Below are 27,336 nucleotides of genomic sequence, written 5' to 3'. Positions count from 1 at the left end.
CATTTCCACCTTCTCCATCCTGGCAGGGCTTGAAGGAAGCAGCATGTAGAATGGTAGGATACTGAATTGGAAGGGACCTTGCAAAGTGTTTTAGGACATTAGAAGTAGCTGGGCTGGTTTTGGGGAGGTGCCTTGGTGGGTGGGTGCTCCCAGCCAAAAAGGGTTTCCACCCAGTGAGCCCCCAAGACCCCAACTGCCCTTACCTTGTAACCACAAAACGGCTCTGGATGCTTTGTTGACATAAGATACCCTTTATTAAACATACTCTTAAAATCCAAAACATGCTGAAAGCAAAGTCATAAGCAGCAATCTGGTTCCCTTTCCTTCAATCCCCGAAGGGTGGGTCGCTGGAACAAGGGGCCATGACCTTTCATCTCATGCTGCCAGCACCTGCCTGCCCCTTGGCATCTCCAGGTGGCCAAGGATGACACCCAAATCTCCTGTGTCACAGCAGAGGATGCTCCCTCCTTTCCTTGCAGCACACTGCTCCTCCTCCCAGCTCCTCTCCATGGCTCTGCACTCACCAGCAGCCACGGCCCCTCCGAGCGAGGCATCCACAGGCAGCCACCTCATCAGCTCATCTGGCTGCTCCTGCAGCCCTGGGATACACACAGCTTGGAGCAGCTGCTGAACCTTCCTGCTTACCTCCCACAACCCTCCTGAGCAAGGACCTGCCTGTTCTGGCCTGGTTGTGCTGGCAGCCACAAGCACCATCACAGCCCTATGCCAGGTGCCCAGGCCTGGAGAGCTCTCCTTGTTCCCTTTTAAACTGCAGGGAAGGGTGGTGGGCTTTGGCAAACCAGCCCCCCGTGGAGCACCAGCCTGATTTTCCCTCTCCTACCCATGCTCGAGGGTGTGGGAGCAGCTGGCCTCCTGCAGCCTCCCTGGTTTCCTCAGCTCAGCTTGAACTCCCAGGGCTCTCCCTGTGCCCAGTAAGGGTGCTGCCAGCTGCTTGGGGCCAGGACACCCAGACCTGTGGGGAGCCCCACCATGGCACAATGTCCCTGAGCAGGGCACAAGGCTTGTCCCCTGCTGTGCCAGCTCTCTCTACTGTTAGCAGCTCCCATCCTGGGGATGGCAGTTTGGAGATGTCATCTCCCATCAAGTGCCCAGCTCTGGGGTTCCCAGGGAGAGATCTGGGAGCTGTTGAGCTGATGTGAGACTTGATGGGGTGGAGGGAGCCCGGAGGAGGGAGCAGGAAAGTGGCCAAGACCAACCCTGCGTCCAGCAGGACCCACACCAAGGCCACAGAATGAGCAGCTACCATGGCCCCAGCTGTAAGCCAGGTGGGTAAGACAACCCAACCCCAAAAAGGGCTTTGTTCCCCTTTAGGAGCCACGGCCACCAGTGGAGCCTGTGCTCTGCAGCTGTGAGGGGCAGTGGGGACCTGCTCCCCACAACTGCTGTGGGATGTTGCTTTCACTGCATGAACATCTCTGTCCTAAAATAGCTCTGAAACATGTTCTTCTCCTGCTAGGAAGAGGTGGCCTTTGCTATTTTGTCTGCATCAGGGGGATCTCCCCTGGCTCGTGCTGCTGAGAAAACCAAGTGGGGGAAAAGGGGGGAATGCAGGCTCCTGCCCTAGACTGGCCCAAACAGCTCCAGAGGTTGCTAGATTAGGGTGCTGGTCTGATGCTCCTCAAAACAGCTTCTGACTGTCCCTGAGGCTCTCTGGAATGGCACCTGGCCTCTACCAACGGCCCCAGCAGGTCCCCAAGATCTGTGGCTGTGTCCCTGCATGCCTGTCCCCTGGAGTAAAACCAGCTTGTGCTGTCAGCCCAGCACTGGCCCGAGAGCAGGGGATGGAGGGATGGGGACAGAGGAGTGGGGACAGAGGGGTGGGGGGGCAGCTCCCACACCCTCATCCATCCCCTGCTACAAAGTGCAATGGAGAGGGCGGGACAGGTGGGATGTGGGGGGTGACACTTTTGGCACTTGTTCCAGAGGGAGGGCACAGCCCCGAGCTCGCAGCAGGACGGAAGACAGTGAGGTTAAATTAGTGATGCCTCGAGGGCAGGTGACTGGGGTGGGGGGACACCAGGCCCCCTGCTCACCCCTGCCACCCTGCTCCATCCCTTGGGGAAAAGCAACCTTGGGCCCAAAAGCCCATGTGCTGCCCAGGAGAAGAGTGGAGGGAAGGGGATCTGAGGGTGGGCACCATCACCCCAGTGCCTTAATGGGAACATCCCACAGCATCGCAGGGGCACGTGCCAGCAAACCTGGGGAGGGCCAGCCCCCCCCTTGAAGGTCACTGGCTCGTGCACCAAGGATGCCACTACCAACACCCACCCTTAACCTGCACCCCCGGGCACCCTCATCCATCATCACCCTCTGGCCAACATCCCAAGACCCCTTTGCAGGGTGACTCCATCCCATGGCACTGGGCACTGCTCCACATGCTGGAGGAGAGGAGCCCGAGTGTGTGAGGTGGGCAGGGGCAGGAGGGGACCCCAGCCTGTCCCCACCAGGGCTGGAGGACGGGAAGGTGCTGATTAGGGGGCTCTGAAGTGACATGGCTCTTGGCCCCCCCCCCTCTGCACGGGGAGGGGGGGGAGCAGGGAGGAAAAGTCGAAGTTACCGTCTTTTCTTTCAAAAATCAGTCCCAGAACAGCCAAGGGATGGAGGTGGTGATGTCCGTGGTGCCCAGATGCCAGGGTCCCTCTCGGTGGGCGGGGGGGGGGTGTGTCCCCACCGAGGCTGGTCCCTCACACGGGCAGGGCAGCTGCTGCCTGCTCCAGGTCTCGGGTGCTGGGGGGACACCAGGGCCGGGGTGCCTGCCACAGGTGGGTGTTGTTGGCTGCCTCCAGGCCTGGGGGGGGAGAAGTGGGGTGGTTAGAGGCTGTGGAGGGTGGCTTGGGCCAAGCATCTAGAGCTACACCCCAGTACCCCCAGGTGAAACGGAATCATCCGTGCAAGGGGAGGTGGTGCTGTTGGTGGGGACATTTGGAAAAGCCACATTTCTGCTGGGGTTTTGGCTCAGCCCCAGCCTGCAGAAACCCACCCCACTGCTCCGGCTCCCCCAGCCTGGGGGTGAGGGTACCCAGGGACTTTGGCAGGGAAGGGAAACGGGCACAGTGGGGTCAGCACTTCCCTTGGCTGCCTGGGTGCCACCACTGTCCCTGCCAGAGCCCTGTGCTGCCATCCACAGCACCCACTGGGGCTCATCCATGCCTCACGGACTCAACCAAGCTGGCATGGACAACCCACGGAGCTCGTGCTCCCAAAGCCCACCGGTGTGCTCAGCTCAGCTTTCCATGGGGGTGCAATTTAAGTCTCCCCAGATAACACCCACCTTCCCAGCCCTGCTTTGGATTCTGGCTGCAGCAAAGGTTGCTGAGCTCCTGCACTTACCTCTCTGGGCCAAGGGAGCCCCTTAAACCCCCAATGGCTTGGGAATGTCGAGGAGCAGACGGGAAGCACTGCAGCTGGGTCTGATGACCCAAAGGGAAAGGGGCTGCCTCTTCCCCCCCCATTCCCAGCGAGAGGGCACACGTGGACGTGCTGTGGGGGCTACAGATCAGGCACTAAGGGATGTCACCCTGGCCAGGACGACAAGGGAACCCCCAGAAATATCAACCCCCCCCACCTCCCGGGTGACAGGACACGTGCAGGCTCTGGGGGGGGGGGTCTCATACCTAGTCCTCAATGTTAATGGGGCAGGAGTCCGGCCCGGCGGCTGCGTGGCAGGAGAGACCAGAAGGCACATGGTGAAGGTGGGAGCAGCGTGGGACACGCAGGCGAGCAAGGCACGGGGCGACCGCGGGGGGGCCGTGGGGGGGGGGCTCACTGCCTGCCCCACGGGTCGGGGGGCCACGCCAGGGAGCTGCCACCGACGGGGGACACTGAGAGGGGCTGTCACGCGTGGCACCTCCCCAGGGTTTGGCGGCGAGGGGAAGCGAGGAGGGGCAGGCGTGCGGGCGGTGCGGGGCGGGTCCTCCCGCACGCCCCCTCTCAAGCTGCAGGTCCCCGGTGCAGGCAGCACCTTCCGACGGGGGTGATGGGCAGAGCTGGGGACCTGCCTGCACTCTTCATGGTTTGCTTGCTCCCCAAGGGCTCAGAGGAGACGCGGTGCCCTCGGGAGCGGGGGGTGCGCCCCTAAAACAGGGGGGGGGCTGCTTCCATCAGGGAGGTTAAGCCCCGTGCCCGTGGGTGGGAGCAACTCTGAGCTAAGGGAAGGGAGGGGGGGGGGGGGAAAGAGGTGCAAGGGCACCCCAAGGTGAAGGAAAAGCGCTGAGGCTTCCTTAGAGAGGGAGCAACAAAAACCCGCTGCCTGCTGATTTATGGGAGGCAACAGCTGCCTTTTCAACCGGCTTCTCCTGGTGAGCTCAGGCTGGAGAGTGAGGCACGTCAAGTCTGCAGATCCCAGAGGGAATGGGCAATTAAACAGGACCGCATACCCCCCTTCCCCCCATACACACCCCCCCCCAAATCCCATTAGGAGCTTGATATTGCATAAGTCACTGCAGGGCTCTGGGGTAGAGACCCAGCTCTGCTCAGTGCCCCCTTGCCGAGGAGCAGGGCTGGGGACAGCAGGACACAGTCCAGACCCACAGCAGGGCCCTGTCCCTGGGCTCATCTTCCTGGTCTCCCTGTGGGCTGCAGGAGGGGGTTCTCCCATGCCCTGTCAAGCCTGCCCTGTTCAGACCAGCTCCCAGAGAGCATCATGGCAAAACCCAGCTGGCTCGCCTGACCTGCTGCAGTATCACTTACAGCTCAGATCCTCTGGGGGATGAAACCAGAAAAAGCCTTCAGGGGATTTCAGGTCTTCTCCCACCTCCAGTGCAGCAGCTCCCCAAACCTCTGCACCTTTCTGGCAGGTGCCTTCCCCCAGTTTCTCTTTCCAATGTCACCCTGTCCCTGGCAGAGGCTGTGGCTGCAGCCAGAGGAGGCTCCAAGCCCAGGGCAGCCCCTGCAACCCACTGCACAGCCCAGGGCTCTGCAGGATCCACTCCAGGATACGAGTTTGCAGGTTTTATTTAAGCCTTGTGTCCTAAAATCCCTGGAACGTGGCCTTTCAACTCCTCCCAAAAGCCTTTCCTACCTGACTGAAATCTGCAGAGATTTCTCAATGGTGCTGGAAGAGCAAACCTCTCCCCTTTGAAAAACCATGTCCCACCCCTTCATCCATTACAGAGAGGGCAAAACCCATGGGTCTGATCATGCCAAAAACTCCCCACAAGAGAAACTGGGGAAGGAGTGGTAATGTTACTATTTTTATAATCTCTGGTCAAGGTGATTTTCTTTTAAAGCTTTCAATAAACCAGCATCTGGCCCCAAAGAAGAAGTCTGTCCTGTTCTTGCTGACCCTGTGGATGCAGTTACATCCAAACCTGCAAGAAACCTCTGCCAAAAAGGGCTTTTTCAGTGCATGCAAACCAGCCCAGGGACTACGATCCAGCACCACCAGGATTAAATGGTGCCTCAAATTGTCATCACCTGCAAAGCTGCTGAGTCCCGAGAGCGGGTGGCTGCTGCCAGGGGGAGCAGAGGGGGTTGGGAAGGAAGCTGCCCTGAGTCTAACGAACAAAACCAACCTTGCAAAACACCCATTGCAACCAGGAAACAACCAACCAGCCGTTACAGCCCCGTGGGCACCTGCTCCCCTTCCCCACACCAACCCTTTGAGCTCTTCCCAGCACCCCGGGACACCCCAGGGCAACTCATCTCCAACCCCTTATAGGGCAGAGCTCTGCATCCCTGGAGTTATTCCCTCTGGCCCCTCTGCCATCCCCGGGGGACCTTGGGTAGCCCCAAAGCCCCCCTGCTCTGCACCTCCTCTGCCACGGCCCCTGCAGGAGCAGCAGCAACATCCCATTTTTCCCAGCGAGTGCCGAGGCTGGATCGCCCCTTTCATGCGGCGGCTGCGCGGGTCCCTGCCAAGGGCTCCAAGCAGAGCAACCCCCGGACACACGGACAGAGGTGGTGGCCAAAGGATGGAGAGCACATCCTCAGCTGGGCTTGGCCTAGGAGGCCAAATTCTGCACCTCAGCCCAGGAGGGGGATGAAGCCATCACAGTCCTTGCAGCAGAGCAAGAATTTAACCCCATGTTTGGGCTGCAAAGCCTCTTCCTTCCTCATCCTCCCCCTGGCACAACCAAGGGGGAACACAGGCAGGGGTGGCTTTGGCTGGTGCCAGGGCTGGGGGATGCTGTGCTAGGAGCCCCAGCAAAGGCAAAGGGGCTGCTGGGATGCCCCCCCGAGGGCTCAGCCCCAGGGGGGCTCAGCCAGCTGCTGCCAGAGGGTGATGGAGGGGGACACAAGGCATTTGTGGCAGGCACCTGTTCCTCCCCAAGAGCTTTTATAGTGTTTCTTCAGCACAGAAACCACCAGGAACAGGCAAGGCAGTGGGAGAGAGGATCCTTTCCCAAAGGAGAAGGTGGGGAGAATGGACTTTTGCTTCCTGGGGAGGCCAGGCTGGTTTTCACCCACCCTCCCAGTGCTCCAGCACCAGCTTGTAGGTCTGGGACCTGCCACAAATTTAGCTGAAGGGGCAAGGCAGGGGCAGAGTTGCTTTCAGCTTGTCCACAAATGTATTGTCACAGACCTGGACACTCAGAGGGCTTAATCTGAGCTTTTTCCATGCCCTAGGCTGATGGAGAGGAGCCTGCAGTGCTGGGCAGGGTCCTTCAGCCCACTGTTCCCTTGGTCTGCATGGGGACTGAAGGTCACCAATACATTTGTCACCTTTTTGGCAACTCTGGGCAGGGAGGGGACACAAGCATGGGTTGAGAAAACCGTGTTGGCACAAAGTGAACATGAACTTTCACACAGACAGAGGAGCCTGGGAGGGAGAAAGAAGAGAAAAAAGGGATGGAGAGAAGGAGGGAGGAAACAGAAGTGGAAGGAGAGTGGGGAAAAAAAGCATGAAGAAATGGAAAAGAAGGATGAACTGCAGGGCTCTGCAGAAGGACAACTCAGCCTGATGTGCCCAATCTTCCCTGTCTTGGAAGACAAGGAAGGGGAGTCAGGCAGCCCCTAGGGTAAGGCTGGACTGGCTGTGGCTCACACCCTGACCCCAAAATGCTGCTGCAGCCACCATGAGGCTGGACCAGGCTACCCTCATGTCACACAGTCACCTTCACAGGGAGGGCTACTGCCAGCAGCCCTCTGGCCAAGGGACAAAACAAAGCAAGTCTGCAAGCCCCCGGGGACATCCCGGTGGTGACAGGTCACCCTGACCCACGGATGCCGGGTGCTGACGTGCCTGGTGCTCAGCCCCACAGCAGGATGGGTGGTGGGGTGAGGACAACCTGCTGGGGACAGGGGTGGTGGGGACGATGAGGATCGATGGTAGCGGGAGAGGAAGGGTGGATGCGAAGGGCTGGGGGCGATGCAGGGAAGAGTGGAACTGTCCCTCCCCCAACCCCCAAGTTCATGTTCAGCAGACGGCCACTCACCAGGTAAGCAGGCCTCAGAGCACAGTTTATTGTCCAGCGCTTTCACGTGTGCGATGCCCAAGTCATTGTTATTGTCACACCTCAGACCGAGGAAAGCGCCTGTCCTCGGGCCTGGAAGGGAGTTAAGGCAGTTAACGCCGCGGGGAGGGGGGTGGGGGGGTGGGAGGGGGGTTGCCCTTGCCTTTTTAGCCATGGGATTGCTGCATCTTCTCCTCCCTTCCCCACCCCTCTTGCCAAAGAAAAAATAGATTGAAAAAAAAAAAACCACCCACGATGGGTCTAAGATGGGAGCGGGTGAAGAGCGGACAATAACGCCTGGGCACGGCCCCAGCTGCTCGGGGGGGGCAGCGGAACAGCGGCCATGCAGCCACGGGCAGCCGGCACACGTCAGCCTGTTCCCCTCGCCGACCTGCCCAGGGTGCAAACCAAACCTTCCTGTGTGGCAGGGTCCCTGGTTGGCAGAGCCGGGCCGCGGTGGCACCTGTCGCCTCCCGTCACCTCTCTCTGGCACCATCGGCGCGTGCGCGAGAGCCGCGGGGATGGCGGGAGGAGGCAGCGACTGGATGATGGGGCAGAAGAAGCTGTAGCCAAGCTTTGCAGGGGTGGGGGGGTGGGGGGGGAGGTGGAGGCTTTTTGGGGCTGAGGGAGGTAACTCTGCTTCTTAGCGTCGCCTGTGTGGGAGATCAGCCCCCAGGTTCTTACCTGCATCCATCAGATGCAGGCGACTAAACCTTGGCAGGGACGTTCCCAGAGATGCCGGTAGCCCTGCTGAGAATGGGCACAGGACTGTGCCCTAAGGAGAAAGGCTTGTCCTGCTCCTGGAGTTGTTTGGATGCCCACGGATGTCCGTCACAGCCCCTGGTTGCTCCCCACTTGTCACATTTGAATCTCCACGTCATCAAAAGTCTCCCCGCAGGGGAAAGACCACATTTTGGGGATGGGTGTTCCCGCTCTCCAGCTTGGCTCTGTGTCCAGGTTGGATGTGGGAACAGTTTTGACCTATTTTTTGCTAACCAGAGCCTTGCAGACATGGGAGGGGGCACACTGGGGGCCTCCCTTTTCCCCAGAAGAAATCCAAGGTTGCTGGTGAGTGATGACACAGGGGTGACCATGTCTTTCCTTGGCTTTTGGAGTGTAAGGAAGGAGCCCTCAGGGTGTGTGTTGACTTGCAAAACCACATTGAGGCCAAGAAAAATTAGGAAAGCATCCCAAAGGGAACAGTTCTGCAGCCCCTTCCTACAAGAACCTGCCCAGACAGGGGTCCCTAAAGGGTAGACTTTGAGAAATGCAAGGAAAGACCTTCTTGGAGAGGGGGAAAAGAAGCCTCTTTCCCACCTGGCCCATTGGAAACACCATCAGATCCCACATACCGGCTGTCCCCTGCTCCGCACCCCGCACCGCACTCTTTGGGGTCCCTGTGGCCAGCTGGCTTCCCCCCCACTGGTGTTCAACCCACCCGTGGGTGGCCCTGCTGAGAAAAATGCTTTCCCAGCCCTGGTGCTCACAGAGTCACCCAGGGATCTCCCCGACAGCAGCTGGCAGGCAGGGGATCTGGGGCCAGCACAGCCTCTGCCACGCGCTCGGCTGCCCACGGGTGACAGGGAACCAAAAGTGAGGGGACAACAAAGACCCGGGGCCTTTTACCATCTTCCTGGGTGGGAGAGGCGTCCTCGTCCTCCAGCACGTCGTTTCCCTGTGGCACAGGGGAGAGGCAGTGAGTGTTAGCAGCCCTGTAGCACCCCAGCACCCTGTGGGGGCCATGCCCACCTCCCTTTGGGTTGAATGTCCCTTTCCCCAGGGTTTCCATGGGCTGAGAAGATGATCCTGAAGAGGGGACAACCCCACTGCCCCGTCCATCCATCCATCCATCCATCCATCCATCCATCCATCCATCCATCCATCCATCCCCAGGGCAGCCCCGCAGGAACACGGATGTGTGGGCAGCCCCTTCCCAGCCCAGCCCCAGGGGAAGGTGGTGCCAGCTTCCCCATCCAAGGGCACAAATGGAGTCCCCTCAGGGTGCCAGGTGGCAGCACAGCTCCCAGGCACAGTTACCTCGGCGTCACGCTCCTCGGCTGAGATGCTGACAAAGTTTAGATCCGGGGACTCCACAGGGGTTGACTGTGGGAAGAAGATGGGAAAGATGGAAGGAACAACAAGAAGGCGGCTGGTGCTGGTGGGTTTGGAGAAGTTCCATCCCACAGGGAAGCTGTTGAACCTGGGGGTGATGGGCACCATCAGCTGTGTGCCCCCCAGCCCCTACCTCTCCATCAGAGGCTGTGGCACTGGCGGCCGCGGGTGAGGGGAGCATGTCCCCTTCCTCCTCTTCTTCCTCCTCTGTGCCCGGAGCAACGTAGGAGCCAGACATGGAGGACACGGTGTCAGTGCTGAGCTGGGAGTGCTGGCTCTGGGAGGAGGCCATGGACATGACAGACTGGGCCAGGCTGCTGCTGACAGGCTCTGGGGGAGAGCAGGGGCTGAGTGAGGCTGCTGGACCCCCCCAAGCCCACCCATGTGAGTCACAGCACAGAACCATCTAATTGAAAAGGGGGTTAATGAGGAGGAGTGGGGTGCTATGGAGGGGGAATGGGTGGGAAGCTGCCAGCAGCTTTTGGGGCTCCAAGGCTTACAGGCCCCCATGGTCTATGGGGTGGTGAAGCAAGGGTGATCATTGTCCCCATGTCCCCATCTTCAGGTCTGTGGGTGATGAAGCAGAGGTGACACCCCAAGGACTTCATGCAATGTCCCCGCCAGCCCCGCCATGCTGTACCTTCTGGGGATGAGATGGTGGAGGAGAGGGGGGGTCCCGGTGCACGAGGACTGGTCGATGGCTCCTGATGATGACAGGGTGAGGTTTTCACTCTCCGGCGTCGCACCGCATTCCTGGAAGAAGAGCCCGTGGGGAGGACAGGATGGAGGATACTCGGCAAGGATGGATCCATCTACCCCAGGCATCCTTATGGATGGAAGAAGAGCCAGGAGGGGCAAACCCCAGCCAGACCCTCTGCTCCCAAGCCTCCCCCCAAAAACCTGCCACCCCCCACTGCCTCAGCTCATCACCAGCACGTTTTGGAAGGCGCTCACCTCCTCGTGCCGGGCAAGGGATCTCCTCCTGGAGACCCTCAGCTCTGACTCCATGCATGACTTCTCATCCTCCTCTTCAGGCAGGATGGAGGAGTTCTGCGAGATAGACCTGCCCAGAAGGGACACATCAGGGGGCTTTACCCCTGCCCACAGCCCCCAGACTCCCACGCCCACCCCGGTACTCACTTGGAGATGCTCTTCTTCAGCTTGAGCCCCGGGGGGCCGCAGTCCGGGAGCCGCTCGAGGGGCGAGAGGGCCCGCAGGGGGGGCAGGGGCCCCTCGCTGCCATAGGAGGGCAGGGTCCCCACCCCCGGGGGGTCCCCCAAAGCACGCAGCGGCAGGGCAGCTGGTGAGGGTGTCAGGGGCCCGTTGAGGGCCTCCAGCAGTGACACCACTTCATAGCCTGGAGGAATGTGCTCTGAGGACTGAGGAGAGAAGGGAGAAGGGGTGAGGGTCCCCTCCTGGGCCGTTTCACTGCTTCCCCTCGCCCCTGCTCTCCAGGGAATCAGGATGCACCAGGGAGAAGCTAAAACCCAGAGAACGGACACACTCCTCGCACAAACGTAAAGCCCCAATTCCACAGCCTTTCCACCCAACCAAAAGCCCTGTTTGTTTTTGCAAGGTCGGTTTGCGTTCAGTAAAGAAACTCTGAGCCTGGGAAGCAAGTCCATCCCCAGACCTCCCCAGCCTGGCCCCAGGGGTGGCCCAGGCTCAGCCGGGCACTGACCGAGTGCTCCTCCGAGTCGGAGGTCTGCGAGGCGATGATGGGGTTGAAGCTGGTGGGTGAGAGGGGACCCAGCTTTTTCCTCATGGCTCGGATTTGAAGCAAGGCTCGGAAAGCTGCAGCAGTAGGGGTGAAGGGCAGGGTGAAAAAAACGGGTGCTGAAAGGATACACCCCCCCCCCCCCGCAAACACACACCACCCAAACACCACCCGGTTCCCAGGAGGACCATCAGCATGCGTGGGGCTGGAGGGACTCAAAAGCCTGAGGGTGGGAGATGCCAGCCCCCTCCCTGGAGATGCCAGCCCTCTCCCCTGTGATGCCAGCCCCCTCCCCAGAGATGCCAGCCTCCCCAGCCCTTACGCAGCCTGCAGATGGGGCAGTTGTTGGCCTGGTAGCGCAGGGTGTCAGCGCAGGTGTTGCAGAGGCAGAGGTGTCTGCAGGGCAGGATCAGGGTGTCCCGGACGTCCGAGAGGCAGACGACACACTCAGCACTGTTATCACTCACCTCGTCCTCAGCCACCTGCCCCACAGGAGAGAGAGAGGGAGTCACTTGGCCTTGGGCTTCTTAAAAAAAACAGCTAGGAGCCCCAAGAGCTGGCTGGGGGGGGTCTCACCCCTGTCCTTGGGCTGCCTGCTCTTGAAATGCAACCCTGGGACCTCATCCCTCCCCTCCCACAGGCTGGGAGCTGGGGCCAGAGGCATCAAGCACCCCACACAGGGAGGCATCCTTCACCCCAGCTTTTAGGCATATGTCAGTGATGGAGACATGCCTCCAAGCACTATGGTCCCCTCCTAAGCCATCAAGATCCAGCCACCACCCCTCCAGGGGACTACAAAGGATGAGGGAAAAAGGCTCAGTCCTTCAACTTTCTGCCTCCAGCAGCTTCAATGCCAACACAAAGTGTCCTCAGAGACCTGCACTGCCCCAGCAGCTCTGTGCCATGCTGCAAACTCTTGCCCTGAGCATGTTTTAGTGGCTGGACCCATGCTAGGGGACAGGGCGAGGGGACAAGGGAAGTCCCCTGGGATGGAGGCTGGAGGATGCAGGTGCCTACCTTGGAGTCCTGCGTGTTGTACTTGTTCTCGATGCCATAGATCTCCTGGAGGAGGTAACTCACACCATCCACCTGCAACCCCGTGGGGAAAGGGTGAGGAGCAAAGGATATGCCCCCCCCTTGCAGCCCCCTCCTCAGGCCAGCCCTCCTAGCCCCAATGTCTGCAGTTTCTCTTTGCACAGATACACCCAAAATTGCCCTTGAAAAGCTCCCTGGGAGACAGGAGCAGGGCAGGGACAGGCCCACACCACAGCTTGCTGCTCCCAGAAAGCCCCTGCCTGCCTTCCCCTCCCCCAGCCAGGGATGTGCAGGGTGGCAGCTGCCACCACCCTGGGGACACCCAGACACTCACCACTTGCTTCTGCTTGAGGGGCTTCACGCAGAAGGTGCCATCACTGTGCTGGAGGGAGAACACACGGGTGGGCAGTGGTGCTGAGCACCCCAGGGACCACCCTGCTCGAGCACCTGCCTGCCCCCATCACTGCTCCCACCTCACTCCCAACCAGCCCATTTTGCAGCAATTCTGTTTGTTCCTGACACCCTGGTACCAGGCAGGTGTGAGATGTCACACGTTGCAAGGCTGGAGTGAGCAAGATGAAGTTGAGATTAAATGCCTCAAAAGTGGGTTTGTAAAAATCAAGGATTTGGGGGATATTCCCAGAATTTCACAAGCAGCTCCAAAATAGCCCCAGCCCAGCAGCATGGTCCCAAGTCCTATGAGGTTTCTCCAGGCTCTTGCACCTGGAAGGTGAGGGGGTAGGAGAGGAGAGGACAGCCCCAGCTGGGCACTTACCTTCTCAAAGGTGGCCAGCAGCACGTGGCAATGCCCAATGTGCTCTGCAAGACACAAAGGGACACACAGGGCTTAGGAGACACGAGGGGCCATGACAGCAGCAAGGAGAAGCCAGAGGCTCTGCCCAGTTGGTGCAAGGGCTGGCACCGTGGTGCCAGCAACTGGGAAAGCCCAGCCCAGCAAGGAAGCTCCTCCTCACCCTCTCCTTCATCCACCACCGCGTGCACCACCATGGGGTAGACCTCCCGGTCCAGATCAAAGCCCAGCTGGAGAGAGACAGAAGAGCCTTGGTGAGATGGAGCAATGATGGAGGCTTCATCCTGCATCCCTAATTGATACCCAGCCCCACAAGTCGATGCCACGGGCTGGTGGGACTCACCTCCTCCTCACTCCACTCCGAGGGGTCCACGGTGTGGGAGGGGACGCAGAACTGCTGGCACACCCCCTGCTTGTAGTGCACTGTCTCAGACTGCAGGCTGTTGTCCCTGGGGATGTAGCTGTGTCCCGGGAGAGAGCAGAGTCAGGGGCACCACCCAGTGTCCTCCGGCTCACAGGGATGCGGGGAAGGAGGGACAGAGAGAGGTCATTCCTCTCCTCCCAGATGCTTCTTGTGGCTGAAGCAGGAAGTCTTTAAAAGGGGCTAAAATAATCCACAGGGCTGAAACAACCCCAGGGCAGCCAAGACGGGACAGGAGGGAACAGAGAGGACTCTGCAGCCACCCTGATGGGGACAGGGAGGGGCAATGGCTTGTCCTGGTCTCAGCTCAGACCTGGAGGTAAAAGGAGGGATCAGGACGGGACAGGGAAGGAGGTGGTGGGGACTGGCAGGACCTGGTGGTAGCACCAGGGAAGGCAAAGAACCCCACTCCATCCACAGCCCCACCAGCTGCTGCCTCGTGGCCTGAGGAGCAGAGATGCTCCACAGAGGAGAGGGCTTCATGTCCATCAGCAGAGCCCCATACCCAGGCTAGGGGACACACCAGGCTTGTGGGGAGACAGGCCAGGTTGGGGGACAGACACAGGCCAGGCTGGGGCTCCTTACCTGGCCACCCCGTTGTGGAACTCCTCACTAGCCTGGTAGTAGATGGTTATGGCCACCCGGGCGTCTGTGTCGAAGGTGAACTCCACGTTGTAGTGCACCTTGGCTTTGCTGACCTCTTCCCCTGGGGTCTTCACCTCCTCTGAGCACCTGGGGAGCACAGAGGGTCTGGGAGATGGACACCCCTGGGGTCTGGGAGATGGACACCCCTGGGGTCTGGGAGATGGACACCCCTCGGGGTGCCCCAGGAAGTATCTTCTGCTGCCGTTGGCACCCATGGCCCCAAAAGAGGCTGCCTCCCTCTCCTCCGGGGAAACTGAGGCACGCCAGGAGAGCCTGGCATGCTCAAGGTCAAGCCTGCAGCCTGAGAAGTGCCGCAGGGAGATTTCAGCTGTAATCCTGAATCCCCCCATCCCTGTCGCAAGCCCCAGCCTCCCTCCAACAAAGCCTTTGGAAAGCGGAGGAGGGAAGAAAACCGAAGCACTTCAAAGGCAGCACTAAGCTCCTTTAATCCCTCGGCGCAGCCGGTGCCCGCGGGCGGGGAACTCACCCGTGCCAGGCGGGAAGGGGCACGTTTGGACCCTGGTGGCTTGTCCCCCCTCTGCCCAGCTGTGCCAAGACGAGAGCATCCCTGTGCTCAGCATTCCCTGTGCTCAGCATTCCCTGTGCCCAGCACTCCCTGGGAGCACCCAGCCGGACCCTTCCCTCCCCACGGCTGGGGGTTGCCCGGCCCCGTCTCGCCCTCCCCAGCCCCCCCCCAGCCCCAGGACTCACTTGACAAGGCGCAGGGTGTCCTTGCGGATGTTGATTAAGCTCCTGAGGGTCTTCACGGGTTCCTGAGGAGGTGGAGCAGCATAAGGGAACTAGGACGAGAGAGACACCAGTGAAGGCAGACGCACACGGGGGTGTGGGGGGTTAAGGTGGCCACAGACCTTGTCCCCGGACCCCCCAGTGACCCAACCCCATACGAGGCAGGGACCCGGAGTGGGCTGTGCATCTGGATGGGTGCTGAGCACCCACAGCTCCTGCTGGCACTTGGGCACGATGATGGGGGACATCCCTCTGCAAAGAGCAAGCCCAAAAGCCCTAGCAGGGGACAGTTTCACGAAGGGGGGTGGGACACGACACACGGTGGCATCCGTAGGACACCCCCTCTGGCACTGCAGCCACCCGAGGGAGACCGAGGGCACTGGGGAAGCAACGCAGGACCCAGCTCTGCCTTCCCCATCTCCCAGGTAGGCTGAGCCCCAGGAAGGGATCAGCCCCCCCAGGGGATGACACAGCCACGTGTTGGAGAGGCAGAGCTCGCCCGGGATCACCGCGGGGCTGGTTGGCTCGTCACCGTGTGCCAGGGAACAGCCGGGGCCAGGAGGGTGTCAGGTGCCGTCGGGGACGGCAGGTGCTGAGGAGAGCCGAAGGGAGAGGGAGCAGGTAACCCAGCCAGGCTCCCTGGGTCCCTTTGTCCCCCCACAGCACCCCCAGCCTGGGCTGGGGGGGGAGGGTTTGAGGACAGCGAGGTGCCTGCTGCACCCCCCCACCGAGCGGAGAAGACTGAAGTGCAGGTGACACTTCATGATGCCCTGCGGGGAGCCAGGTGCCCGATTCCCGTGTCCCTGGCGCCCTCGCGTGGGAAAGTCATCATCACCTTCCCCGTCCCCCAAACCACCGTCACTTACCCTGTCCCCAAAGCCATCGTCACCTTTCCTGTCCCCAAAGCCCTGCAGAGCGGGATGGATGGGGCTGGGGGACCCGTTGCTGGGCTCTGAGGGGTGGGACAGGCAGCTCGCAGGGCCAGGCAGGGTGTCCCATCCCTCCTCCACCACCTGGGCATCACCTCCCACATCCCACCACCCCGTGACTCCAGTCCCACCAGTGCCACGGAAAGGCAGCTTCTAAACCTGGGCTGGAGCCGGTGTGATGGCACAGGGTGCTTGGAAGATAAATCCACCTTGGAATTGCTGCCCCCTCCGGGAGGGGAAAGGGGTGGCTGAGTCATTAATCTGCTGTTAATGAGCTTTTTAACCAGTCACGAGCACTAAACTGGGGCACCTGCAGAATCATCCGTTACAGCTGGAAGGGAGCAAGTGAGGAAAGGAGCCCAGCCATGTCACAACATGCCACGCCATGTCACGATATGTCCCCTGCTACCCAAATTAACCAAGCAATCCAGTCTTGCTCCCTTGCACCTTGCCCAGCTGAGCCCTACCCAAACCAGGCCGTGGTGAGCAGAGCTCACAGGGAGAGGGTGCAAAGCCCCCTCCCACCACAGCACCCAGGGGTGAGGGAAGAGGCACCCAGGCCCCCTGGGAGCAGCCCTGTGGGGGCCGTTGGGCCAGGCAGGAGGAGGAAGCTCTGCAGGCAAATTTCTTGTTGCAGAAACCACTTTGCCACCCCCGTTTGGGCTCTTTCCCACCCACGTCTGGGCCCCTTTTTTTGAGGGGGGGGGGAGGGTTGGGTTGTTTTGGTTTTTTTTTGATGAAATTTTGCAAGCCAGATTTGCACATCAGAAAAGGGGTTGTTTAAAGGAGTTTTTGCATCTTCTCAATTTGAATCAAGCTAAAAAAAGAAGAAAAAAAGAGAAAAGAGAAAAGAGAGAGAGAAAGAGAAAAGAGAGAGAGTAAGAGAGAGACAGAAAGAGAGAAAGAGAGAGAGAGAAAGAGAGAGAGAGAAAGAGAGAAAGAGAGAGAAAGAGAGAGAAAGAGAGAGAAAGAGAGAGAAAGAGAGAGAAAGAGAGAGAAAGAGAGAGAAAGAGAGAGAAAGGGAGAGAAAGGGAGAGAGAGAGAGAGAGAAAAAGAAAGAGAAAGAGAGAGAGAAAGAGAGAGAGAAAGAGAGAGAGAAAGAAAGAGAGAAAGAAAGAGAGAGAGAAAGAGAGAGAGAAAGAGAGAGAGAGAGAGGCAGGAAAACAACTCCCTACAACTGTTATGCACTTGAAAACACCATCCATGCATCTACAATGTTTGGTCCAGCCTGGCTTCTGCTGAAGGGAAAATAAAAAACCCTCAAAAATCTTTCTTGGGGGTTTTTCTACATACAGACCCAGGCTGGTTTGCGTGGGCAGGGAAACCCAGCAGCACGTTTCAACACTCCCAGGCTTCCCCAAACACCCCGTGCACTCTGGGTGCCACAAACAGCTCCTCAGCACAGGTGTCCCAGCATGGTGGCAGCTTCTTAAACCTGCAATACCCTTCCCAGCCCCCTGGGAACCAGTCCCAAACTGGAAAATCCAGATTATCCCGTATCTGTTGAGGGGAGAGCCTGCCCAGCCTCTGGGTGCTGGGCACATCCCCACAGCAGCAGTGCTGTTAACAGCTCAGCCAAGGCACTCAGCTCTGAGAGGACTTGGGACACCATTTTTCCAAGCCATCCTGGCCCTTGACACTTCAAGGAACCCAAAATAAATCCCCCACCAAAAAGCACTGGCTGTTTCAAACATTTCCAGGCCAGCCAGGGCTCTCACAACAGGCCAGAACACTAAAGCCAAGAAGCATCAGGACAGGTTTGGGGGATCAGAGTTGTCCAAACAGTGCCTGGACATCAGGACACAGGCTTGGACCAGAAACAACACGACTGCTCCCTGAGCCCCCCCAAGCTCCCAGACTGGTCTGACCTGAAAGCCCAGCCCCAAAACACCCCCACTCAGTCACAGCTCTGCAGCCCAGGTCCCTCAGTAATTAAGCTGGAACAAGGCAATTGAGTTTGCAAAGCTGTATTAATTCTTTCTGCTGTTTCCAAGCTGCTCCTTTGCCTTCCCTGCTGCTTCTGCTGTCAGGGTGCCTGACTCAGGAACTGCTCACTGGGCAGTTTAGAGGCTTTTACTGGAATCAAGAGGATTTCTCAGAGCTCACTGCTGGAGAGAGACAACCCAAGTGCTGACTTGTCATTTTCTGGGGACGTGCAGAGGATGGAGAGAAAGGGGCTGGCTTTGCCCACCAAGTGCCCACAGGTTTTGGGGGGATCCTCCTGCCCTTGGCTCGACCAGAATCCCTGCTCTGGCACAGCCCAGGGCTGAGCTGCCAATGCTGCCAAAATGCTGCTGAAGCTGATTTCAAGGAGGAAACACAAACAGGGATGGCAGCAGCCTCGCCAGCCCACAGCAGGCAGCATTTGAAAACTGGACCATTAGCACCAGGCAAGTTTATCTCAACTCTACAGAAAAGCTTTGGTGCCTTTTAATTTCTCACCTTGATTTTTTATTTTTAATGCTTGGCACCCCCCTCTCCCCAACCCCCCCCCCCCTCCACTTCCCCACTTCCCCAGCCAATGCTGGTGAGCCACCCTGCAGAGATGCACCCAAAGGAGCAGGGGACATTTGCCCCCACTGCCAAAACCCACAGTGGGGACAACTGTGCTCTAATTCCCTCCCTTCCCAAAGGCAGGGAGCAGAAATAAAAACATTTCCAGGATGGTGGGGTCTGGGGACCTCCCCTACAGCTGGTTTCCCCAGGACCAGCAGCACCACAAGCCCCTTTAGTGCTGCCCACAGCCCCCAACACCCCTTTCTTCCCCTCTTTCTCCCCCCTCTTTTTTTGCTAGAGCTTGAGGAATATTCTCCTCCTTTCCAAGCTACTCTGCCCCACAGCAGAGCCACTCCTGGGATGTCCCCCTCCCTGAACCATCCCGATGGCTCCTGGCTGAGCTGGGAAAGGGAAGAAGAAAAGCAGCTCTCAAAGACAGGGTGAGAAAGCAGAAGTTGGCTTAAATCAGCCCGTTACCCCTCACCACCTTCTTCACCAGCTGATGTTTTGGAGCCACTGGGTTTGTGTGTACAAGCAGCCCTTGTGGGTCAGAAAATACCTGCAGGTCTGCTGAGCTGCAACTGCAGCACCCAAAGGCACCTGCAATGACCCAGCCTGCTCCCAACCACCTGCAGACCTGCTCACCCTTTGCAGCTCACGTCTGACACCGAGGCGAGAGGTGCAGCCGTGACCTCGTGTGGCTGAGGAGCAGGTGGGTGCGGGAGAAGACAGGCTGCAGCAAGTCACCAGCTCTTCTATTAGACATCAAAGAACCCACACGGGCCACCCCCGGGTGTGCTTGGCTGGCTCTGCCCTCGGGGGGGGGGTGGCAGCCTTATGCCATGCACCCCCATGACACGGGCAGGCTTCCCCATTTTGGGAAGGGGCACAGCCACGTGTGTACCCCACCCCCTCTCCAGCCCCTCTCCCCCCAGTGCCCACCACCACGGGCCGGTTTCCCAGGAAGTTGAGGTCGCTGTTCTCGCCAAAGAGGTAGCCCTCGGGGTGGGTGGAGTCGAACTTCTCGCCGCCCATGATGAAGTGGTTGGCAAAGTAGCTCCCTGGAAAGACAGCAGAGAGACCGTCTGAGCAGAGTGGGGGGCTGGGGTGGGGGGAGGAGGGGGCTTCGACCAGGCTACGGAGCAGCACAGAGCCGCCAAATCGGTGGCTTTGTCCCCGAGGTCACCTTGCTGGGAGACTTTTGGGTTGAGCTCGTGGAGAGCACCCCTGTCTGCATCAAGAAGCGACCCTTCCTGGCTCCCTCCTGCTGCCCACCCCTGCCTGCGTCCCCCCCAGCCCTGCCAGCACCCGTGCCCCTGCCCGGCCTCAGTGGTGGCCAAAGCCAGGGCAGAGAGAGCTGGGATAAGGCCAGGGCAGCACCTTGTTCAGGATCTGCTCCATCCATTGGGATTTAACAGGAGCTGAATGAGCCCCTGGGGCTTCAGCTGCTGCCCTGCCCAGACACAGCCCCTGCTCCCCTTTCCCTGCCAGGGAAATCCCTGCCAGTCCCAGCTCAGTCTGAGCCACCCAAGGTCACCCTGACCTTGAACCATCCCCGTGCTGGCAGGGGCAGCCGAATCCTGGTCTGGGGGCAGGAAGGGGAGATGGATCCCAGGGCAGCAGTGCTAATTAATCCTTTGATAAACCCCAGCTAATTTCCCAAGGAGGCAGGAGAGGCAGAGGGGGCAGCCTGTGCTGCCAAAGCAGCAAATCTTCCAAACTTTGGGAGGAACCAGGCTGATCCTTCATCCCCGTGGATGCTGCCAGGAAGGGGCAGCACAGTCCAGACACACAGCCCTTGTAACAGGCAATGCTCCTCCTGCCCAGAGCCCAGATTCATAGACCTCCTGTGCCATTCAAGGCAGAGTGTCTGCAGCCAAGCACCCACCTGGCTTTGCTGCAGGCACCACCAGGAAGGTGGGCAAAGCACAAATGAACCGAGTTCTATCGGTTCTCAGCCTGCAGCCTTCCCTAGGAAGGGCTCACCTGCAGGAGGGATGATTTGGGGGGGCTGTAGAACCTCCAGGAGGTCAGCAACCCCTCCTGAAAATGCCCCACGCTGCCCTGATGAATGCTGGGCAATGACCAGTGTCCCTTCTTCCCTTGCAAGGAGCCAAAATTCTGGCACGTCCCATTCCCCATGCTGGGAGCAGCCCCCAGGTCGGGCACTTCTAAGTAAAATAGGGACTTTTCCTCCCAGCAAGGCCAGGAACTGACTGATGCCTGCTCCTCATCCAGGGCACCTAGGCTGCTGCTGCCTGGGGAAAGCAAGTCATGGCACAGGATCCAGCTAGGGCAGGAGGGTCAGGACTTCTCCTTGGTGGTGGGAAAAGGAAAGGGGGAGATGAAGAGGGATGAGCAGGTGTACAGGGAGTTATGAGAGAAAATGGATGGAGGATGGACACAGCATCCTGTGTCCCAGCAGCCACAGAGATGGGGTCCAGCTTGCAGCAACCCCAAACTTGAGGGCACTGAGGCATCCACAGGCCCCCTGGGAACACCCCAAAACAAAACCTTTGGGGTCTGCAGATCAAAGCAGCTTAAGCCTGGGCTGCAGCTCTGCCTGCGGGGACTCAAGTCAGAGCTGGCAGTCAGCTTCCAGCAGACCCAGCGACTGCCCAGGGCTGAACCAGCCCTTCCTACTGCATTTCAAAACCAAAACCCAGGCTGGAGCTCACCAGGGAGGAGGAGGGAGATCTAACACCAGGGCAGGAGGGAGGAGCAGGGCCCCTGGGTTCAGGGATGCCCGGATGCAGCCGCCCATTAGCAAACGTCAACCATCAATTATTGATGCCTGCTGCTTTCTGGTCCCATTTTCCACTTACATAATTTATAGGCACCTCCCTGGGAAAGGATGAAAAAAAACAAAACAAACCCATAAACCCAACAAACAACCCCAAAAAAACACCCCACCTAAGAGCAAAGAGCCTTCAGAGCTGCCTGCAGCAGCACGGCTGGGAGAGACTGGGGCCATCCAGAGCCTCTCCTGGCACTGACCTGGGGCAAAAGCAGGACATGGGGGGGTGGAAATAATAATAAGAAGAATATTTAAACCTGCAGGAAAGCTCCAGCACTTGGGGAAAGCTGAGAAGTGGAACACGGGGTCTCTGCAATGGCCCCAGCTGTGGTTTGGAGGGTGCTGGGGGCTCCCATAGGATGGGCAGAGCGGGTGAGGATCATGCTGCCATCACTCAGCCTCTCTGCAGGGGGCTGGGAGCACCCTTGGGTGCTGCAGGCTCCCAGAGCACCCCATGCACGGCCCAGGGGCATCAGCTCCCTCTTTGCTGCCACTGGCCTCACGCTCCCTCCTAAGGAAGGTCCTCCAAAAACCTCACCATGAAACAAGAACCTGGAGCCGTGCTGGGCTCTGCCAGGGAGCCACCAGCACAGGAACGCCCGGGGGAGGGGGGCAACACCAAAAGCCCCCGGGGGAGGGCACCGGCAGGACGGTGACAGCCCCGCCACCGTGGTGATGCCGAGGGCATAGCCTGGTGGCAGAGGAGGGAAGCACCTTTCCAGCCACAGCCACCTTATTATCAGCTAATTATAGAGCCTTAACCAACGCCTGCCCCCGAGGAAGGAAAGCCCGTCAAGGACGGTCACACCGCCGGGTTTTAATGAGATCTTAAACTTCAGAGGCCTGACGAGCCTGCGGGGAGGGCTGAACAGAGCGGCTGCTGGAGAGGAGGAAGAAACCAAAATTGCCCGATGATGCTAGAAAAACGAAGCGTGTCCTGCGTGCCCTGCCCCAGCGCGGGGGGTGTATCTGGCACCCGTCCGTGCCAACGACACTGTCAGCCCCTTTCCTCTGGGAGCACCAGGGATGCCACCTTGTCCAGGTGCCCCAAAAAGACCCCGTGGGCACAGGCCCTGGTGCGAGTTGTGGCCGTGCCCGTGGCTCTGGCACGTGGTGGCACATGCCCTGGATTGTCCCCTGCCCTGCTGGGCTCTGGCTCGGCTCTGGTATCACAGCCTCTGGGCTCTGGATCGTCAGAGCCCGGGTGCTTCAGCGGGTCACAGCCTGGCTCTCCGAAAGCAGCTAAAATAGAAAAGCTCGTTTTCCAGCCCATTTGCACCCTCCCGGCGAGGGAACTGCTGGGATCTGCACAGGCTGTGGTCACCCTGCAGGCTGTGGTCACCCTGCAGGCTGTGGCACGGTGCTGGCACAGGGTGTGGGAGCACCCCGAGGCAGTGGGTGCCAGGACAGGGTCTTGCGAGGGGCTCAGCACCACCTGGGTGAAGCCTGAGCCATCAAAACGCCCCGGGTGCTTCTGTCCCGTCCCCGCCCGGTGAGCTGGCAGGGCTGATTTCGTTCAGCACCATGAAGTGGGCAGCCAGGGCCAGCGGCAGCCGCAGGCGAAGCCAAACTCTGGCCACGGTGCTGCAGCATCAGCCCTCGCCCCACTGCAGCCCCCCGGCTGTTCCCGGTGCCAGGGCAGTGCCACCACCCGCGGGGACACTGCCTGGTTATCCCCCTTGTGCCTGGTCCCAGCCATGCTCTGCTCATGGTCCCCCCCCATCCATGTCCCTCAGGGTAGCTCAGTGTCAGATTCAGCCAGAGACAAGGGCTAAAAGCCAGGGGTTTGCCCCAACAGCCATCCCACCTGCCAGGCAGCAGGTTCCATCAACAGCCCCTGCTTGCTCTCCAGCCCATCACGTTTGCCAGCATGAGATCAGAGCTGCTGAACTAAATCCCAGCCCTTGCTTCCAAATGCTGGTTTAACTAATCCCGTTTGCAGCCCGCCTGGGATGGGACCCCCAGGGTGGGAAGGGGAGATGTTTGGTCAGGGCAAGACATGGCTGCACTATTCCCATGGGCTGCACCAGCCATCCCAGATGAGCCTGAAGCCCAACAGCCCAAGCCACATCCGTGAGAGAGGAAAATGCCCCGAAGTCCCGTGAGACTCCCCCCCAGGACCACATTTCCAAAGCCAGTGGCTGTTCCCAGGCAGCACTGGAGGCAAGAGAAGTGCTGCCACCACGGAGGAATCAGCTCCACTGCCTGCACGTCCCCCCCTGGCTCCCTCTCAGCTGCCAGCAGTGCTGAAGGCAAATCCCTCTTGGATTAAAAGCAAACCAGCCATAATCCCCCACAGCCACCAGCCTGCCCTCATCCCCGTGCAGGTGGCTGTGTCACCTGGGCACCTCCTGCTGCTCTCCCCGAGGACACCAGGACCGTCCCCCAAGTTCTGCTGATACCCCATCGGTGCGACCAGCCCTGCTGAGCACACCTGAAACCCCCATATTCTCCCTGAAAGCTGGAGTTAAGTACCAGCCTGCAGCTGAGATGAGTTTGGAAGTGCTCAGCTGGGTGCATTTGCTCCCCCCGAGCAGGGCAGGGGACTGGGACTCTCCACCCCCTGGATATTTCAGGAGCAAGAAGCAGCCCGGAGACAAATCTCCTTCATGCACAGAACCACAGCCCTGCAGAGAGCAAACCCACTGATGGGCTGTCCAGCTTCAGCTGGCATCAAGGTGACAAAGGCCTTGAAACCACAGAAAAGGGGCAGCTGGGGGAGCCCCGGGATCATCCACCTCCACCCTGCAGCACCCCGTTTAACCCCCACTGCCCAGATGTGCCAGCCAGCTGTGCAACCCATTTTAGATTAATGTTGTGGTGGGTTTTTTTTAAAGCCAATCACAGCTTTGCAGGATAAGAGCAGGGTTTGTGCTGGCTATAATTCTTCCCGAGGAGGTGTTTATTTGTAATTAGCAAGTCATTTATCACACCGTTAACAACCCAAGCATTTACCTTATCCTATTAACTACCAAAATAGTCACCTATTAATAATATTCAGTGCTGCAAGGATCCCGTGGCAATCCCTGCACGCACACACGGTGCTCCCGGGCATCTTTTGCTGATCCTGCTATTTTTGTGGCTCTGAAACAAAACCCACCCAAGGACCAGACCCCGTCACCTCTCCCCACAGGGACCCCTCCCCACATTTACCTCCTTCCACCCCCCCACCCCCCCCGGATACCCGCCCAGCCCGGCCCTTTGCAGGGAAAACCGAGACACGGAGGGAAGGACGGATTTTCCAAGGTCATGCACAAGGTTCGAGGCAGGGCCGGGAGAGACCGAGGAGCCGGGGGAAGGAGAAGTCTCCCCATGGCAGAGGCCGGGCTGCTGCTGTGGGGCAGGGCCCTAGGAAGGAGGGATCCCCTCCAATCCCTCCCACACCCCAGCCTCTCTCATCCTGCCGGGAATTTAAACCCAGTTTTATTCCCAAGGAGCCAGCAGCACCTGGGAAACCGGCTGTAAAAAGAGCTCCAACCTTCCCAACCCAGACCAGTGGCACAAATAACAATAACCATATTATAATTAAAGTGGCATCAACTCACCCAAGTTTGGGGCCAGATTCGACTTGGAGAGGGGGCACCCCTCGGGTGACCCCATCCCTACCGCGCCGCACACAGCCAGCCTGCCCGCCACTATTTTTAGGGTGCCCTCCCCACCACACCTATATTTTTAGGGTGCCCTCCCTCCCCGCTTTGCGGGGGTCAGGGTTTGCTTTGCGGTGCTCAGGGGCATCCGCCCTTAAAGCAAAGCGGTGCCCGGTGTCCCCCCTCCCTCATTCTACCTCCACCCCCAGGACGCGGCACCCTCCGGGGGCTGGGGGCTCACCGGATTTCGGGGGGTATCTGTAGACGGAATTAGCGGGGATATCCACTTCCTCCACGCCTGCGTTTTGCCGGCTGGTCAGAGCCCCCATGGCCGGGCCGGGGCTCAGTGGGAGGGATGCGGGAGGGATGCGGTGGGTTACCCTCCCGCCCGGGACCGGGGCCGGGGCTGGCGGTAGCGGCCCCCGCCCGCAGCATCCTCCGCTCTGCGCCGCGCCCGGGACCGCCTCCGCGGCAGCGCCGGGGCTGCGCCAATGCGGGGCCAGGCCGGGTCCCCCCCCAGCCCCGCTCCGCCCCGCTCCGCCCCGCCACGGCTCCGGGATGCCCGCTGGGCTGAGGGGGGGGACACACAAGGCGCTGACACTGTCGTCGTCCCCCCCCCCCCCGCGCCGGATCATCCTCCCACGGTGTCCCCCCAACTGCACGGCAGGACCCCCCTCAAGTGGCAATTACCTGCCCTCTGTTTCCTCGCCCCCCCTCCCCTTTCCCCAGTGTCACACACGTGGCCCCAGTGTCACCCGCCTGCCACCCCCGCTGCCATCCAGTACCGCTCACCGGCCCCTCGTGCCACCACCTGTCCCCCATAACATTCATCTCACCCCCCCCCAGTCACATCTCCCAGTGACCCCTGCCCACCCCAGTGCCACCCAAACACCCTCCTCCCAGCCTCACCTCCAGCCCCACCAGCAAGCCCCCCCCCAGGGACAGCCTGTTCCCCCCGGGCTGGATCAGAGCACTGCACCTCAGAGCGCCGTGGGTACATTCCATGTACACCCCCCCCCCCCCCCCCCAATTGTCGGGGTGTCCCCTGAGAGAAGGTCAACTCCTCCACTTTTCCCAACAGGTCACTTGGAGCAGGAAAAAGGAGCCGGAGCCGCCGTGTGCCCGGGAGGCTGAGCTCCTCCGGGAACAACCCAGGGCAGCAGGGTGCTATAGGGGGGGTCGGGTGAGGTTAAAAGCCCCCCCAGCACACACCTCCATCTTCTCCGTCCTGCCTTCCCTGCTCTGCTCCGCAGCAGCAGCTGCATTTGCCGGGCACAGCCTCTGGAGGCAGGGAGCTGGCTGTCCGCTCCCCTGCACCCCAAGGCACCCTCAGATTTCCCCCAGTTCTCCAGCACTAAGCTACTGGGAAGCACTGGGCGCCTCAGCACTTTCCCCTTGAGAAGGAAGGTGAGGGATGGACCCTTCGGCCTCTCACTTCAAACCCCCGGTGATTAATTAGTCCTGCGGTGCAAGTTAGTGGAGCATCACATGATTTTGATTAGAGTTGATAGCACGAGTGCTATAAATATCACACGGGAGATGTGCAGGGAGCCCGATCTCCTCGGCAGTGAGGAGCAGAGGCCATCCCCAGGGCTCCCTGCTTTGTGTCCATCCCTTCCGAGGGACACAAGCATCTCCCTCTCCGTCTGCTTTCTCCCCACACAGCCCCAGGGGCAGCTGAGGAAAGCCAAACCAAAGAGCAGCCCCTCAGCAAGCCCGGGGACAGCTTTGTGCCCCATTTGTCAGCCTGTGGCCCCAGCAGTGACACCACTGGGATGTCACACCCGGGCTGGAGCACTGGCCAAAGAGGAGATTTGGGCAACCTTGGAGCTGAAGCCCGCTTGGGAGCCCCAGCACCCCGGAGGCTGAGCCCCTTCTCCCCCTAATGCATATTTTGGGGGATCCTGTTCTGCTCATGGATCATTAAAAAAACCCAGCACTGCTCCAGCCAGTGACAGCAGCCAGGGCCACCAGCCTGGGGAGCAGGAGCCAGCACATTTCATTACCAGCACACAACAGACTGCAGGGCTTTCGTGCAGACAATCATTCAAACTTAGCCCCGTGCAGATCCATAACCCAGCAGTCATTAGGCACAGAGCTGCTGCCTGCAGGCACGGCTTCTGGGGTGGGTTTTTAGGTTGGTTGTTTTTTCTTCTTGTTGTTTTTTTTTAATGATTATTTCCCAGCAGTGACTGCAGCAGAGGGTTTTGTAGGACACTGCTGCAGTGGAGCACGGGAGCTGGGTGATGATGGAGCTTCCAGGGCAGGTTCCCTCCCAAGCCTGCCTGGCTGCATCCCTGCCAGACCTCAGCACACTCCAAGCCAGGAAAAAAAAAAAAACAAACCAGCCAGGCTGAGCCAGGGCAGGGGAACCCAATGCAGAGAGAAAAAGAGACTTTTCCCTCCCAAACGCACCTGCTGCTGGGCAGGATGCAAGTCTGAAATGCTTGTGCTGCCCGGCTGTGGGATTTTGTTTGGCAGGGAAAGGGGATCTTGTTCCTGCATCCTGGTGCTGAGAGGGAAACTGAGGCACGAGAGGGCACAGCAGTTTGCTTGGAGGTTATACAGGGCAGCGAGTGGCTCCCCCACAACAGCAGGTAGGACCTTCAGTTCGTTGAGATGTG

At 59.6% G+C, this 27,336-nt stretch overlaps 1 protein-coding gene across 1 annotated transcript; it reads right to left on the bottom strand.

Annotated features, from left to right (window-relative positions):
- Window positions 1–235: 235 nt before the first annotated feature.
- On the bottom strand, window positions 236–25,125 carry RNF157 (ring finger protein 157). The gene is given in 21 exon segments (XM_051635046.1): window positions 236–2,809; window positions 3,636–3,676; window positions 7,398–7,508; window positions 9,042–9,090; window positions 9,453–9,518; window positions 9,661–9,857; window positions 10,168–10,198; window positions 10,200–10,280; window positions 10,482–10,590; window positions 10,668–10,906; window positions 11,209–11,321; window positions 11,567–11,726; window positions 12,262–12,333; window positions 12,614–12,661; window positions 13,055–13,098; window positions 13,254–13,320; window positions 13,434–13,551; window positions 14,097–14,243; window positions 14,868–14,956; window positions 19,271–19,389; window positions 24,954–25,125. Coding segments are annotated over 20 exon segments (1,989 nt in total). The 5' UTR covers window positions 25,042–25,125; the 3' UTR covers window positions 236–2,809.
- Between the last annotated feature and the right edge of the window lie 2,211 nt (window positions 25,126–27,336).

Source organism: Apus apus, chromosome 17 (genome assembly GCF_020740795.1).
Source record: "Apus apus isolate bApuApu2 chromosome 17, bApuApu2.pri.cur, whole genome shotgun sequence".
Classification (NCBI taxonomy): domain Eukaryota; kingdom Metazoa; phylum Chordata; class Aves; order Apodiformes; family Apodidae; genus Apus; species Apus apus.
This window is presented reverse-complemented; position numbering and strand designations above follow the sequence as displayed.